The sequence below is a fragment of the Neoarthrinium moseri genome (assembly GCF_022829205.1).
Source record: "Neoarthrinium moseri strain CBS 164.80 chromosome Unknown scaffold3_Wmoseri_CBS_16480, whole genome shotgun sequence".
Taxonomy (NCBI): Eukaryota; Fungi; Ascomycota; class Sordariomycetes; order Amphisphaeriales; family Apiosporaceae; genus Neoarthrinium; species Neoarthrinium moseri.
Genome location: NW_026055117.1, coordinates 1,322,338 through 1,339,680, shown reverse-complemented (window position 1 = coordinate 1,339,680; position 17,343 = coordinate 1,322,338). Strand labels below are relative to the sequence as shown.

Genomic DNA, 17,343 nt, shown 5'->3' with positions numbered 1-17,343 from the left:
ATTTGGCTGATTGGCTCATTAGACTGCAATTCTATACTTGGCGGGAAGCTCACTCTCGGCGACAGTGTTCACCTGGTGTTCGTTCTGGGCTTACAAGCATGTCGAACTAGATTGAGATCTCCAGTATTCTATTTCTATATCCGTCTATGTATCTTATTGCCTTTTCCTAGTTATGACGCAGGTTCTGTCGTGAAAGACTGTCTAAGCTTTGAAACAAAATACCATACACCCATGGAGCTCGTGACACTTCAAAGGACCCAGAATTGCTGTACATCTTATCTATACCCCTTTATACATGACTCAATGCGATACCCGTGAAGGATCCTTGATCATCGTAGAACCTCCTTTTGTTGCTCCCATCCATATTGAACCTGTACACAGACCCGCCAAGATCTGTAGCATATATGTGTTGGTTCTTCTTGTCAAGGGCGAGACCAATGGCCTCGTGTAAGTTCCTTGCCAGGATATCGTACTTTCCAGTTCCCACAGTTTCTAAGGGAGCTCGGTTAAGACTATTTCCCAACGGCATTTCGCCGCGATCTGTCCAATAGAGAAAACCGCCTTCCTCATCCACTTCAAGGTCTATTGGTTCCGGCAGATTGTTGAAGAGGCGCTCGATATCGGTGCGACTACTGGCGTCGGTTCCAGTGGGAAATTCGATCGATGCTCTGAAGATTTGGCCCTTCGAAGCCTTCGAGGGCCCTTTCTGGGTCCAGTAGAAAGTACCTCGTTCAGGTGCTACGGCGATACCGACGCACCACTTTGTCTGATCCTCAAACCCTTGGGTCCAGTCTCCGGTTTGGATCAATGTTTCCAATGCAGAGCCATCGAAGTTGCACCGCAGGATCCTCATGCCTTCGCGATCGGCGATATACACCTTTTTGTTGACTTCATCCAGAGCCATCTGCTTCGGCGTATGCACAGCACCATGCGGCACAATGGTCTTGACATGGCTGCCATCCATATTGCAAGACATGACATGGCCGTCATTCTTGTCTGGAACAGCCATATTTGTCCAGAATATCAAGCCTTCTGAACGACTGAGGGCTATGCCATCAGGGAGATTCTGGTGCTCAACGATAGTGCGAAGAGGGGACTTGCCATCAGCACTACCAACGAGTATGCGGCCAGAACTGAAAACATCTTCTGGCTTGTTGGCCAGACCGACGTCTAGGAAATATAGCTCAGGGGCGTGCACGTTGTCGTGATCCCCTTGCTGCTGACCCGCTGTCTTTGTCGTGTAGCCGGGAGGGTACAGGCCACCAAGTGAGCTCTTGGCACCCAGCTTGCCCTCGTCGATGTATTTTTGCAAGTAGGGAATGACGCCAGGGTCTTTGAGTCCTCGTTCTTCGATGTAATGCTTCTCAATGAATGACACCGTATCAAGACCAACCGCATCCATGGAGGCGCACGGGGTAGCGCCCGTCTTTACAAACATCTCTGTCCAGACCGCATCCAATTCCTCCGGAGTGGAGACGCCCTCGGCCAAGACCGTGAGACACTCTCGCTTGATTGCGGCCCAAACCCGGTTGATGACGAAGCCCGTTGACTCCTTGTGAGCGACCACGGGCAGCATACCGATGTCCTTGAGCTTTTCGACGAGAAACGGGAAGATTTCCTCTTGAGTATCACCGCACGTCATCAGCTCAACGATCTTGTTAACTGGCGGCATCATATAATGCATGTTGAGAACTCGGCGGCGGGTCTCCACCTGCAATTCGCTCGCTGTCTCCCGGGACTTGTAGGAGGACGAGTTCGATGCCAAGATAGCATCGCTGGGCGCCAAATTCTCTAGCTCGCCAAACGTCTGCTGCTTGATCTCGAGTTTCTCAGGCGCGCACTCGATTACTAGGAACGCGCCCTGGACTGCCGGCTCGAGGTCCTGAAATGTTCGGACGCTTGGAATTTGGTTGGCGGAGTGCCCGGGATATCGCCATAAGTTTGATTTGACGTACTCCGAAGCTGCGGTCAGTTGCTCTGGGTTAGGATCCCGGATGTTGACGGCGTACCCGCCGGCTGCCCAGGCGGCGGCGATCCGTCGTCCGAGGACGCCAGCGCCGAGAACGGTAACGGGTCTGTCGAGTGTCGAAGGCGCAGTCCAAGGCATTGTGAGTATTGTTTATGGGGGAACAGATTGTGACCCAAACTTTCGGCTTGGCCGGCAGAACACATTATATACGACGGCGTAGCGTGTCGGCGCCCCATAGTGTCGTCATGAGCCGAGGCTTCTGTCAATGCGGCGGCCCGACGGGGTTTTCAGACGGAGACTGAGAAATTCTCCGTTGCCACTTCGAATCAAGATGCTTCATAGCTGATAGAAAGTAGCTTTTCCAAGAGTCAAGCGAAGAACATCATGTAGAAGATCACTTGAATAAAAGAGACCACAGGTGCATGTTACATTGGGCGGCCGTGGCTGCATGAAGTCCGAAGCGGAGCCGCCGAAAGTCTTGGCCCGGCCGGGCTGCCGCTTATCTTATCTCCACCGCCCCGCGATGCATCTACCAGTAATGAAATGCTGAAGAGATGCCATGTACGGAGCAAGATCTTTACTAAAGAACATCGCATGTCTTGGTAATTGAGCCTCACATTTTGAAATCCTGGGGGCCAGAATGGAGCGAAGCGTACCAGTTCTTGAAGTCAACCCCCCGCTGATCAATTCAGCGAACCCCTGGGCGACTTCGCTTGAAGACCTCTCTGCACTATTCAACTGCCCTTCTTTAGGGGGTATCACCACCAGAACGTCTCTAGTCAATGGCTTCAGGCACGATCCTGCGGTCCATCAGTACATCTTCTTCGATCCCGCTACACATGTGTCTGGTACCCATGATGATGTTGGGAATGGTCCTGGACAATCGAGCCTGAACAATCTTGGCTACAGCCCTATTCCTCTGAAGGACTATCTGTCGTACATCCAAACCATCTCAGATGGCCTCTCGGCCATCTCGGAGAAGCTGGTGATCGTGTCAGTCACAGGCACCCCAGAAGAAGTTGCGGAATGTTATCGCCTCATTGCAGAGCACAGCAGGCGAGTCAAGATGCCGTTGGCAGTCGAGATCAACCTCAGCTGCCCCAACATACCCAATGCGCCACCGCCAGCCTACTCAGGAGAGTCACTGGGCCGATACATGGTGGCTCTACAAGGGCCTATATCTGACGCAGAACTGCCACGACTTCCAGTCGGCTTAAAAACGCCGCCTTACACTCATGCTGGTCAGTTTGAGACGCTCATCTCGGCCCTGCGGACTGCTGGAAGCCAGTGCCCAGTGAGCTTCCTGACTGCGACCAACACGCTCGGGTCATGTCTCATTCTCTCTGATGGCGAGTGTCACACCGGCAAGCCCAAATTGCCTGGATTTGGTATTGGAGGCATGGCAGGGGCATCGCTACATCCGTTGGCTTTGGGCAATGTGGCAACTCTAAGGAGATTACTCGACCAGGATGACAAAACGAGACACATCAAGCTCATCGGCATAGGAGGCGTGGAAGACGTTTCTGGATATCGTCGGATGAGAGGTGTTGGTGCAGCCGTGGTAGGTGTAGGCACAGCATTGGGAAGAAAAGGCACTGCAGTATTCAAGGAGATTGAAGAAGACCTCGCAGGAGGACCGTGGTGAAGTATAAATCCATGTGAAAACTGGTTTTGGTAAATAGCACATGTCTCAGCACGAATAATGAATTAGATTTTCGCGCAAAGTGCGGCGAACGAGGTTTCCAGTGGCGTGTCTATCTGTGTTGAGATCTACCTGAAGTCCGAGCAAGTCATCAACTCTGTCTCGTGCGATCTAAGTAAATGCGCTGAGTGATACGGGAATTTAATGTTTCTAACACCGTAGCTCGGAAGACGCAAGATGACAGTATGGTCCTGCAAAACGCTGTTACGTATTGTAGCTCATTCCCAAATCTCTGGTTGTTCGTACTCTAAGTGCCTATATCGCAAGCCGAGCGTCGTCTCGCCAAATTAGTTCTACAACGACTAAAGCCACTTAGACCAAGCAGCTTACAGCTTTCTAATCTATCTGACTTGCCCATGGTTCAAGATTTCGAGCCTCGGCCGGCCTAGCTAGCCTAAAGTCGCCAGTGATCTCACAACTTAGCTTCATTCGTATCAATTGTACAGAACAGATGATATCTTCGAACGCCATTCACATATAGCCGTATACAACGGGTGGGCGGAATGTCACTTTGTAAACCTTGTGATTCGAGGACAGGAAGCTAACTCAAAAGAGGCATCCCGGGCTTGCTTGAAGGCGTAAGACTCGATTTTCGAGGTCCGGCGTGGGTACGTGTTTTTCTCCCTCTGCAGAATGCTGTCTTGACTAGTGCAAGCTTTCTTTAGGGTTCCAGAGTCTCTGGATGCCACGCGGGATCTGCCAAGAGCCCCCAACGCAGTCCTGCAACGCAGCAACTTATTAATGTGCAGCATTCCAGGACGCAGCGCCAAGGCGGGAAATGGTTTGTCGGGAACAACGCCGAGAGCATGAGCTCGTCGTTGCGGGCTAGGCCGTGTGATTCGTGGAGAATCTTGGTGCTGAAGATCCAGTAATGGGGAGCGTCCGGTAAAACCTGTCTCCTAGGCCCACGAAACGGCGCCCCGGCTTCGCCTGCCCCCCGCACACCATCCAGCCCCTCCATCGAGCTTCTCCAACTCAGGATTAGGGGCTGATTTTGGGGTGCATGTTCATACCTGGCACACTGCCTTGCCTAGATAGGCATTTGAGTGCACCAACGTTGACCGTTAGGGACTGAGCACGAGACATGTCAAGTTGCTGCTGAACCCCAGGCTCTACGTCAGGGAGTCTTTGTAGAGTCTCAGTCTGGTGCCGTCAATTAGTTCGCATGGTCGCCTCTCGTATAGTCAGAAAGAGCCTCAATGAGGCTTCGTTGGCGGCTCCTGTCGCAACAGATATTGGATGTTGACAAGGGGCAGGCACTGTCCCGTCTCATTCGGGCGTATGGGGCATTTCTGGGGCCTGGTTGGTTTTTTCTTATTAGCATCTTATATTGCCGTTGCGAAACATCGGCCCACTATCCTGGAAGGCCGTTTGACTATCTCTTTCTAACGAGATACCTAGATACATACGTTACGTGATGGATCTAGATCGGCAAGGTCGACGATGATAGGGGAAATGGCTGCGAAGGAGCCCAGCAAGCCATTCCCGTGCCAACTGCCGAGGAGACTCTTCCTTCCGTGTCGTGGGAAGCGGACAGGAGATATCACACAGGCGTGTAGTAGAAGGTCACGCATGCGGACCTGGAGGCATATGGAAGCCATGCTGACGAAGTGACGCTGCGACGGCCATCCACCACGCACCTGATAAAGCCCAGAAGCTCACACACACACAGCATTGCTTAAACCCACGAAACGGTGGAATGGGGCACCTGGGGCCCCAGTCGCAGAACCCTGTCGGCCTGCAACTAGTGGCCATGGTTACTGGATGTCGGGGAAATTCGTTGGCTAGGCAGGCTTGGCGGGTCGTATGTGGGTAGATTCCCCACGACCATGATCCCCTTTCAACCCGCATTCTCATTCATTCAGCTGCTGGTTTCATTTTATCCATGCTGGTCGACTTGACGGAGCCTTCAAGGAGTTCAAGGCATTGCGGCTAGGCCAATACAGTCCCACCCAGGACGATGCAGATCTCTCTTCTCGAATGCGACTTTAAGCCAGCCAAATCTGCTCCAGATCTGTAGCACTCTGTCCCAACAGATCTCGGGAACCAGCTCTCTTCTCCTCGGAGAAAATCCTCGCACCTGCTGCATATCCAAGCTGTCAACTGCTTGGGTGGTGGTTACATAACAGACAGCTACGGTAGCCCCAGGGAGCACCAGACCGACCAGTCAGCGCCCCCATCACCCGCATCCTGCCTAGCTGTACTCTGCGGCTCATCCGACGATCTGGTTGCTACGACCTGGCTACGCCGAGGCCCGGCCTGGAGAATTCTCTGCCATCTGATGGCTGGAATAATTATAGGCGACTAATAGAAATCGATCACAACCGGCCAGGGCCAAGACTCGATATTATTCCGCCATATCTCATTCGTCTACGGCAGAGCTAGCGCGGCACGGCGAGCCCTGCCATCTCGCGACCTCATCAAGTCGCAACTGCATTTGCTCACTACAACTCTGAGTCTGTCCTGTCGTGATTAGAAAGCACTTCGTCTGAAGTGCTACTCACCGGTCTATCTCCAGACACCTCACAGCTTATAAGGATCCTAGCTTTATACTCAAGCTTTTTAACACCACCAATGAGCTGTCCACAAAGACGCATCTAGGCTAGACGCTGCCTCGGATCGCCAGATTTACGGTCATCCAGCTGCGCAGGATTCCTCTTGCAGCCCGCTCTTGCGAACTCTTAAGAGAGAGACCCGTGCCTCACAGCATTGCGCTTGACTTCAGTGCGGTATTTGACAGTCTTGTCATGCGACACTGTTGCCTCAATTCTACGTTTTCTTAGAAGGGGGAGAAGGCATATGCGCCAAGTCGACTCGTCCTCTCCACCGCCGTCCGGCCCTTATTTCCGATTCTTTGATAAGAATCGACTTGAAAGTCTTCTGAACCTGCCGTCCATTTGGCGAAAACACCTGGCAGTACCAGTGAAATGACGACTGCGGTCCAACAGGTTGGTGGTGGGCCAACGCCCGTACGGCCCTTGAGTGTGAACGGCGCAGCTTTGGTCGGCATGGATATGGACATTGACCGGCGTTCACTATCACCGGCCACCAACGGGGTCAAGTTTGGCAGTGGCCCGAAAAGGGGCGACACACGCATCGTCGTTATTGTGTATGGGCAGGGCCAGGAAAATATTGTATCAATCTTTGCGGATGTTTTGGGCAAGCCCTACCGAGTAGCCGCCAATTTTGAGAGTATCACCTCTGCGGATCAAGATGTTGTCGTTGGAGTGGCAGCGGAGAAGGCTCAGGAGGACGTATCGAGTCGAGCCAAAAACCTCGTAGTGGCCATCAACGCCCACTGCGTCAACCTGGGGATGCCGCCGGACGTGAAGCTGTCGGCCGAATGTGACTACGAATTTCTATACTCAGAAACACACTTCTTCCGGAGAGATCTAACTCGCTTTACGTCATTCGTCCTTGGTCAGATCAACCATCACGAGGCCTTGATGGCAAAACCACGGACGTACTTCATCTCGACAACTTTCCCCGATGTTCATGCCGCCCTACCAAACATAGATATCCTGACAGTCGGTGCTGACGCAGTAGAGCTGCGAGTCGATTTATTGAAGGAACCCCTTAGTGACGGGACATTTGCCCCGATACCCAGCCTCAGCTACATTGGAGAGCAGGTCATGCTGCTCCGCCAGCGCACGGAACTACCGTTAATATTCACGACGCGGTGTACGAAGGAGAACGGCCGCTTTCCTATGGACAACCCGGATATTTACTACGAGTATCTGTATAGGGCCATTCAGTGGGGCGTTGAGTACATCGATGTTGAGGTGTGGTTGCCGGAGGAGATTCGACAGAGATTGTACGAGCAAAGAGGGAGCAGCCGCATAATGTCTGCCTTTCACGATTTTTCATTCACATTTAAGTGGCCTTCAATCCAGGCACAGTCTATATTCCTCGAGTCACGCAAATATGCCGATATCGTCAAGATGATCGCTTTCATCAATGAGCATAACGAGAACTTTGAGCTTGAGTATTTCCGATCTAAGATCCGGGCAGAATATCCAGACGCACCACCATTGTCCTTGATCAACATGGGCGAAACAGGACAATTCTCTCGAACTCTGAACAAGGTCTTCACGCCTATTACTCATCCACTACTACCTATCATAGCCGCACCTGGCCAGATGAGTGCTGCCGAGATCAACGCCGCCCTCTCCCTACTTGGTCAACTGCCCAAGAAGAATATCTACGGAATCAGTACCCCGGCATCTCGCATCGCCACGCCACAGGCACCATTCTATGAGAAATGTTTCAATGAACTTGGACTACCGCACCAATTTGCCGTCGTCGAACGCCCGTCAAGAGGCTCTGGAGCTGTGGAAGCTTGGTGCAATCAGAAGGCCTTTGGCGGCGCCTACCTCAGTCCTCCAATGGCTTTCTCCAGCTTGATGCATAACAACACGTTCTTTTCTCGACACAGAAACGGCGCTGGTCCTATAGTCACCGAGGCAGCCAGGCTTATTGGCATGGTCGATACTATTGTCGTTCGGCCAAGTTCGAACTCAACCCCCGAATCTGCCCCTGCTTCCATTCCTTCCAGCCCTTCTCGACATGGTGAAATGTCGCCTCGTGGACTGGCGAACTCCAACGCTGGCCTGCCACCTAGCTCCTCCCTCATTCTTGATAATGCGACTTGGCGCGGGATCCTGAGTACGCTGACTCGAGACTTGGCCCCTTCAGCCTACTTGGGACGAACAGCATTAGTCCTGGCATCGAGCTCGGACGATGCCGTATCCGTCATATTTGCTCTCAAAGCGCTGCAGGTTGGAAAGGTGTACACTGTAGGCTTTAAAACTCCACTGGCTCTTTCACGAGGCATGGTCATCGAGCCGTTCAACAGTCTCGAGAGCCTCCAAAGAGCGCGGATGGTGGGAGACGAGGCAAGTCCATTCGTCATTGTTTCCGCCTTGGGCCCTGAAAAGAGCAACATAGTCGGCATGCTGCTTCGCGTGTTTGGCGGCACAAGAGGTCCCTCAGCGTCAAATACTAGGAAGATCTTCTTAGATTTGGCAGATGGGCCGCGCAAAGGCGACCCCGGAATCGTTGCTGAGCAAAGCGGCTTCGCAGCCTATGGTGTTGCAGATGTCGCAGCCTTCACTACGGTCGAAACTTTACGGCTTCTCGTCGGCCAGAATGTCCCGTACAGTTTTGTGCGGCTGGCGAGCGGGAGAGGCGTGTTCTAGAACGGTTGGCGTTTTGCCTACTTGTCTACACTCGTGCATCAGGAAGAGTTCCGATACTTCAGGCCATTATGGCAAAGCCACAGTCCATTCAAGCAGCGTCTGAAATGTTCATTAGGACATACTGTCGTGTGCCAACATGTATCGTTTATTAGTCCAGAGACACTGTTCTCTAATCCTATCTTCAATTATCCTAACCTTAACCATCTCCGGGGAGAGCGCAACATTCACCATATATCACACAGCTCGACATCACGCTCCAATCGGGCGGAAACTCACCTACACGATGCTCCTCTCATTCGGATTTCAGCGTTCATGGCACTTGAACTAAATGGCATGGATGTGGCATCATTTGCATAGGGACGGGAGAACGCAAAGACGTGGAGTTCAGAATTAGTGGCGTTTACAGGTGCTCTTTCGAAGCACAGTTTGTTCGAGTTCTGGGGATACTTCATTCATCGTGTATGCTTGCCGATGTTACTTCCTCAACATTTACAACTTTCATTAGTCTCTTTGTTACTTTAGGGTGTTTTTGAGGCTCACATGGTGTGTGCAGTTTTGGAGTGTATATAGTGGAAGATTTACTGCATTGAACTCTCGACCTCTCGCCAAAGCTGGTGAAATCATGATCATGCCACTCTTGTATGTTGTGGAAGGGCGAAGCCGGGGTACGCCCCTCGAGCCTGAGAAGTTCGACGGCAGCCGAACGCCAGCATATGAATCTGACGCGAACCTGAGAGTGTATTTCGTTCTAGTAGTGTTTCGAGGGGTTATCCTCGCGAACTTGAGCACAGGTTATCGGTTCTTAACATGATCAATGATCAAATAATTTCCATCTCGTCTTAAAGATCTCATTACCAAGAGTATTAACACCCATAGCACAACAGAATTGGAAACTTCTGGGTAGGACGACTGCGATGGGCCCTCCAAACATATCATTTTCACTCGAGCCATGGTGGTGCTACTAGCAATTGGATTGGATGCCGAGCAACTTGTGTTCGATCAGGTACCTGCCGCTATTGGTTTTGGCCAGTGAGACTGAGCCAAAGTATTTCCACCTGTGGCAAGTACTGGCAGAAGCAGTATTGGCTAGGAAGCACTTTGATGTATGCAACAGGGACAAGCGTAACTGGTCAACGTCACCTGCTGGACTGCCAGGGGTCTTATCTTGCCACTCACGTACTGATTCTTTGGCGAGCCACATAGAATCGCATTTCCTGGGCCATACTTTTCGTTAAAGACAGAAGAACATAGTTCTTGCAGGGTAGATCATTGTAATGTCGGCAGATACCTTCATCAATGGCATTGCAGTCAAAGACATCTTGCCTCGGAACTTGGACTGGTACTTCGTATTGTGTGTGCACGCCTACGACCATGGCTTTGCCACTTGTGTCATAATGTAAGCTGGGGGCACGGCATTGGTCGAACTGATCGTGACGTTGTCTTGTATGTATGTGTTTATATTAATGTCTGTAAGCAAACTATTCCGGCATTCGATAATGGTCGGGTGGGCCGAAACGAAGTGATGCGGATGAGGCAGTCATGCGGCGACTTCAATTGTGATTAAAAACGAGTATGGCGTCACAAAACGACGCATCCTTGGCGAATTCCAGCCACAGTCGGTTGAGTCTCGACGTTTGCACTACCCTCATGTTGAGAGTCGGTATAGGAGACTAAGGACTGTATATGTCGGGGGACCAACACGGAGTAGACCTCTCCGAGATGACGAGCGACTCAGGAGGGCGAGGCTCGAGACACCACGTCGGCTGGTGTCCCGGCAATGCCTGACACACGCATTGCCCAGTTCGATGTGTTCGTGTGAGTCCCAGCTGGCTATGCCTGAAAGCGACCTCGACAGCGATGTCACCCCCCCGGGAACTCCTCTCCCGCAAGGTAACCCACATCGAGTCACTTGGAAATGAGGCTGATCTGGGGTAACAAGGGGTCTCGCCAGGATGCTTACGTATGGGTACCTGGCTACCTAGCTGGAATGGTGCTGCCTTGCGTCAGACTAAGGTTTGGCAGCCACCCTACGTGTCTATTGTACTACTGAGGCAAACCTGGGTCCTGGGTGAGCCAGAACCGTCGGTCAGCCCGCGGATAGTGGAGGCACAGCTTCCGAAGACTCTAAGGCAGGCACACTTGCGGCAGTAAGAGGTTTGTAGTACGCGGAGGTGGCGGGGGGCGGATGATGGCATAATGGAGTGAGTCTATGTGTTAACGGCATTTTCCAGTCAAACATGCTACGGCTATTGCCATCATTTTGGAGCCAGTATACATGGATAATCAGCAATTTCACTGGATATTAATGAAATGAAGGGATAGGCTTCCTGTAACGAAGACGAGTGTTATGCAACAAGAGGTTCTGACACAATCAAGTGTCGGGAGCGTGGCAGAACGGATTGCGTTCGTCATTTTGGTATGTTCAACTTTGACAACTGCCCGAAGGAGGTAGTACTTCTGAGTGTAGGTTTGGGAGCTTATTACGAGTCTTACTTCGATGATACTACGTAGCCTAGCGATACGCTGCGGGAGGTCGATAACACGTCACTTATACATGTGAGAACTCAGGCGTGTGGGTTACCCGCACGAATAGAAGTCCAGAAATTTCTCGGATGTCGTCGTTTTGGAGCAGGCCCCCGGATTAACGGTAACGCGTACCGAACCACGGTTATTCCAGGTTTTGCGTTGCATGAATGACCTTCGAGAAACTGCCAAGGTGCATCTGCGAGAATGGCTAGTAGTACCACAAGACCTGGGGACGATGGTTCAAGCGAGTCGCGAGGCGCACCCAATATCGTGGAGTGCAGACAGCTGCAAGGGACATCTTTCCCCAGGTTTCACATATCCTGTTGCATGCTCAATTTTAAGCTTATCGGCATACAGTGTTTTGCTTGGTTACGCATTGATTTATTACTGATGGCCTCGCTGTAAGTAGTGGCCCGGAAGGAAACCTGCATCTCTCTGCGGACACTGGCATCGGCTAGATAAAACTTGACTTGCCAGACGGGCTGGGCTTTTGACAGGCCATTGTATCCCCATGTTGCCATATGCTCCAGTGCCGATCGTTTTGATACACTCACTGGTCGATCCGTAAGCAACAAATTCCGAGACCTAACCACGGTGGTAATAGGGCTAACGAGCAACTGTCTACGAGTCTATTCATCATAACACTGCGCTCCAAGTAAAGAGTCACATGGTGAAGCATGGAGGATTGAAGCTGGAATCAGTCTCACGCACCTCAGGAGCATGGCTCAAAGAAGAATGCCCAATAGGCGACATCCCCGCTTCTCCACACATTAGGAAGTCGGCACACTGAATCTTGATTGCTGAGATCATGCTCCGGAAGCATCTAGGGTCCAAAGATCTGCGATCAAGGAGCCTTGAAATCGAGCAGGTCAAATTGCATGTGTTTCGTAGTGGCATGACCGATGTAAGGCCCTGGAAGTTCCGCAACCCTGCAAGCTTGGCACCGTCTTTCAACCACGCGGGGAGATACTGTAAGATTTCTGCGAAATCAGAAGGCTTGATTAGGCATCCTGCAACATGTCACTGGAAATGGGAGTCTAAGAAGCGCTGAGACTTGGGCATAAATTTTCTCTTTGACCTTCCAGATATAACGTTCTCAGGGGAGCTGTCGTTCCGGAAACTACATTGACGTTCGGGGCCAAGACTACACCCGTGGTCACGATGCCGGTTGTCAAAGCCGAAGTTTGAGTTTCAAGACGCGTGTTCGTGCATAGTCCTCTGGTCGCATACTGGCACCACGCGAAAGAAAAAGAGACGAGTTTCTCGCCAGGCTCACCACATGGTACGTTTGAAAATGATAAGATCCCCGCCCCCCACGTGCATGCATCGATGAAGAAAGGGAATCGATGTTAGGGGTTTATAAATAAATCGTAAACGGGGATTGAGGCTCCTCAAATCTCCCTCGAAAGCGGGCTGTTGATAGCGTTTATCATGTACGATAAAGTATCTACTTTACTCTGCCGCCCGTCAATGTCATGCCGCCTCAGGGGAACATGCAGGCAGGCGCATACGTGACCCGGGGTTTTCTTTACGTTGTAGCGGTCTGAGAGGTTGTAAGATTTCTAAGTCATCACTACCACGGTATTCGTATTGCCCAAGTCACGAACCAGGCGAGCTGGGAACAGCGCTGCGTTTCCCTAAGTATCGGATGAACGGGATGTGACTACTATTGGCAGTACCTACAAAAGAAGAACAAGCATCCGGCGTATACAATCAGTGACATGCCCTGTTGGCCCTTGGTGCATAAGCGAGGCGGGCATCAGCTAGTAGAAGACTTGCAACCGGGTTACAGGGATCTTGATGTGTGTGTGTACGTACCATAGTAGCCTTGGTTTGTCGCTGTCGCGTTTACTCAATCTCACAGAACAGCATGAATTAGAGCCCGATTGCCAGGCTTGAAGGAAATACTTCCCCACGAGGAATAGGCAGAAATAGTTATACCTGTCGACATGCCTGGATGGGCCTGCAAGGCCACTTCTGGTCTGTCTTGTTACAAGTTGCATGGCGCATGGTGCGTGCACGTTGCACGGCGCTTAGCACATAGTACTCAATATCGAGTGCCGAACTTAGTTGCCACCAACACGAGTCAAGCGTGTGGTAGTTCTGCAGACAGATTTACTTCCACATCCCTCATCCGCTGCAAGTAGTTATGCGGTGAATAGCCAATGTGAATCGTATGTTTGGACGTGGGAACCGGCCTTTTCAACGACCCCGCAAGTGGCCTGGTGACACATGAGGCATACACACAGGATGCTGGCGGGCAGTTCTTTGCATTAGTCGGTTCTTGGGGCCGAGAGCTAGTGTTCTTCCAGTACAGCAGCCCGGAACCTGTGTTTGACAAGCACTGCAACCCTCGACAAGACACTGGTAGGATCGAATCCTCTCCATAATCCTCTTGCAGATCAACCTCTAGGATGGCTGTAGCCGAAGCACAGGTAGCTATGGGCGGCTATCGAGCTACTGTTATGGTTTGCAAGGCCGGTGCCAACTTCAATCGAGCAACGTGGTTGCGGATCACCGCATAGTAGGGAAGCGCCGCTGTGACCTGTCATTCGGGGTGAGTCTAGCTTGACCCAGCCATCTCCAACCCTCGGGTGATCGCTGTCCGGCCCCTCTTGCTGGCAAGCTGGGTCGTCCTGAACCGCCCACACACCATCGACAAGAAGGTAGCGATGTTGCAAAGGTGTCCCTCTCTGGGCCTTCCAGAACGCCCCCAAGAAGCCTTCGAATGCCAGCCTTGCGGGCCGACAAATGACGCGCATCTAGCACTTCTGAATACGGATTGGGTCTCTCATACCTGTGAAGTCCGGTTTCCTTCCCTTTCGGACCCCGGAGCATCGGAATACATAGCAAAGGGGCATGTAACGCGGCCGGACATGTCTACGCTGAGTGCTGGGAGGAGGGGCGCATGATTACCCCAGGTTTTTGTCCAGCGGTCAAACGGCGATCACTTCGCGAGATCTGCAGTTCGGCTTTTGGACTGGAAGCGGCCTAGTTAGTCGCAATACAGGAATGAAAAGGACTTGTGCACGGCTGCGTTGTATGCACGGCGAAGCTGGCGGCAATGGGAGCGCATTTCTTCTGTCTATTACCTGCTCCACGAGGCTCTAGCACGCTCTAACGTGCCCTAGCCTGGGACGAAAGACCCAGAGAGGGCGTGAAGCCCCCAAGACGCAGGTGCTTGGCGAAGATCTTTGGCATTACAAGCATGAGCGCTGTGGATCGTCTGATATTATACTTTGCCGGCAACCCAAACCGCTGGGGAAGCGCACAGGCCGAGGCGGCTTCAGGTGAAGCGGCTTAATGATTGGGCTTCAGCTCTGAACTGCTCGGATAGGGAAATGCTCACGAGCCACATAGCGCAGAACCACCAGAGTGTAGTGCCTGCTGCCGGTACTCACCTGCTTTTCAAACGAATACGCAATTGTAGCCCTGTTTGCTTCTGCTACGGATGTCTTGAATCTAGCCTAGGGACGCCCGCAAAACGCCACACAACGTGCCTAGCCGGCAGCTGGCTGATTCACATCTCGGCACCCTGACATGTCTGATTCGGCGGGATCTCCGATCTACATGGTAACTTGACTATACAGACCGACCCCAACCTGCGAACGGTTGATTCTGCCTTGCTTCTAGACTGCAACTATACCGGGGGTTGGCTATAATACCATCACGAGGCCGTTGAAGAGAGTTTGCTTTTCTAAGCCCACAAGGCACGATGCGCTCACCTCACCTCTGCCCACATACTACATAGGTGGGTACACAGTAGCTTGGCCTTGCTGGTCTTGGGCCGCTTTGCGAGAGGCAGCTCCAGATGGACAAAAATGAATCACACTGGAGGTGGTAGCACACGATTATGTTTCTTGATTCGGCGTTACACGCATGGGGACCGACGTCTGTGGCAGCCCTCTGTGACGCTTCCGTCATCACTATACTGAGGGCGCGGGACAGAGTCGAGTCATCATTGTTCTGCACTGCTCACAGCCCCCACGACTAATGATGCACGATTCCTCCTCGCTGCACGAGTTTGTGTGCAGGGGACTAGCGCCGTTCGAGAACGCTGAACTAGCGCAAATACGACAGCTGATTTAGAATTTTTGGCCTGACCTGGGTCCCTGGTTCCGCACCAATGGGATGCAAGCTTGAAAACATCGCTGACTCCTTGCTCATCTCTCACGACTTGCAAGGTACGATGAGGGCACGATGGGGAAAGGGGGAAACGGCTTCAAGACCGCGACCTTGACATCACCGCCTGTAAATGTGAATCGGACCACGACAGCTCTGTAGACCGGCTGAAGGCATCAAGGCCACGCCTGTCGCAAATACTCCCTTGCAGCGCGCAAGAGGACTCAGTACTGACAGGTCCAGTCACCCAGGGACTGCCCTGCCTATTTGATACTTGACAAACGGCATATTGATTGCCTGTACAACGGGCAAGCCCTTCCCCCTTGCACGGGAGTTGACAGCTCTGGATTGTCCTTATATGATGGAGCCTATAATGACGGGATGCTATTGTACCAGTGGTCAGCCTCAAACAGGGAACCTTACACGATTCAAGATGCTGGTGTTCTAGAACGATAGTTACGGCAGCTTGACCGCCGTTAAAACCCCGTGAATCGAAAGGAAGGGGACCTCAATCTCGGCTCTCGTCCCTTCCAGACGGGACCTACGGAAGCCAGGACAGTGCTCCACTGTGCCTGGTTGAAGAACCAGAAAAGTCTATACACAAAGCAAACCTACGGAGCTTTGATAACTTGACGTGTTAGTCGAGTCACAAGTTTCATTACTTGCTTTGCCTGACACAAGACTAAGATACAGATCAGAGACGACACCTAAGCGACGTAGAAAACACAGTAATAGGGGTCCAAACCGCCGGTGTAAGGCCCACAGACGAAGCCCACGATCATGAAAGCAAGACGGACACCTTCTCGCTACCTGGGCTAGATGCAGGCAGATACCTTCGTGAGTGAGAAGATGGCGTCCGGCAGCCATAGGGAACATCATAGTAGACGTCCATGACACAAGTGGCCTAGCGTTGCCAATTAGTGCTCAAGTGCCTAGCTGCAATTGGGCAGGAGAGCAAAGTAACCTCAACCTTGCAGCCGGCGTCGAGGACCTCGAGGCCTGGTGGCTTTTGGGGATTCATCACCGAGCCCATGGCGGCATTCGGCCCCTTTTGCCATGCCCTGGTCTATCCTGGGCACAATACCATCCTCCATTTCGCAGGCCTGCCGGGATTCTGCGACTTGTTGCAGTCCCCAGCCCGGCCATCTGCTTGGCACCCATGCGCCGTCCCCCTGTCCCCTTCTTTCTCCCTCGCTGGACCATGTGGACCACTGTCTCCATTTCCAATGCTTACCCCATTTTCCTCTCTCCCCCGCGAGAGACAACAGGTCCCACTTCGTAATCTGAGCCGAAGGGGAAGAGAGGCCAGGGACGCATGTACCTTCAGCGCCTGGTAACCCCAGTCGCTCACTAGCCACCTCCACACCCGTTCCAATTGCAGAGATCATCCTCGGCGGCTTGGAAGGGTAGGGGACCACAAATACTGCACGATGTCTGTCCAGGGCGACCCTCACCCACGTTACTTCCGTCTCCTCTGGACTCTAGGCCATGTCATACTATTAGTACCTTGAACGTCCATCCAGTTGCCTGTCAACCCAGACCAGCTCAGGTACATGCAAGTCTTCAAGATATACTATTCAACAAGCGATCGAGTGTGGCCGATGATGCCCGAGCCGACGACAGCTGAACAGCCTCTAACGTATTGCTGAGAGGTCCGCGTCACCGAGCAAGGCTCACCTGCCGATTTCGTCCAGTGTTATCCAGACACTGCTTAGACTGCATCCGCCAGCAGCGACAGCAGCCACGCCGACTTAGGAATGCTTGTTTCGACTTATGAACCGATGAGCATGAGTGTAGCGCCTCTTCCTGGAGTCCATCCAGTCGCC

The 17,343-nt window shown here is 52.3% G+C and overlaps 3 protein-coding genes across 3 annotated transcripts; 2 read left to right on the top strand and 1 right to left on the bottom strand.

Moving 5' to 3' along the window:
• Positions 1–289: 289 nt before the first annotated feature.
• On the bottom strand, positions 290–2,107 carry JN550_001781 (uncharacterized protein; the record flags this gene model as incomplete). The annotated part of the gene is made up of 1 exon (XM_049313002.1): positions 290–2,107. The coding sequence occupies one exon, from the start codon at positions 2,105–2,107 to the stop codon at positions 290–292; it is 1,818 nt and encodes a 605-aa protein (XP_049176632.1).
• A 502-nt stretch (positions 2,108–2,609) lies between these two features.
• On the top strand, positions 2,610–3,614 carry JN550_001780 (uncharacterized protein; the record flags this gene model as incomplete). Its single annotated transcript, XM_049313001.1, has 1 exon — positions 2,610–3,614. The coding sequence occupies one exon, from the start codon at positions 2,610–2,612 to the stop codon at positions 3,612–3,614; it is 1,005 nt and encodes a 334-aa protein (XP_049176631.1).
• Positions 3,615–6,598: 2,984 nt separating this feature from the next.
• On the top strand, positions 6,599–8,869 carry JN550_001779 (uncharacterized protein; the record flags this gene model as incomplete). The annotated part of the gene is made up of 1 exon (XM_049313000.1): positions 6,599–8,869. One exon carries the CDS (start codon positions 6,599–6,601, stop codon positions 8,867–8,869), a length of 2,271 nt encoding a protein of 756 aa, XP_049176630.1.
• Between the last annotated feature and the right edge of the window lie 8,474 nt (positions 8,870–17,343).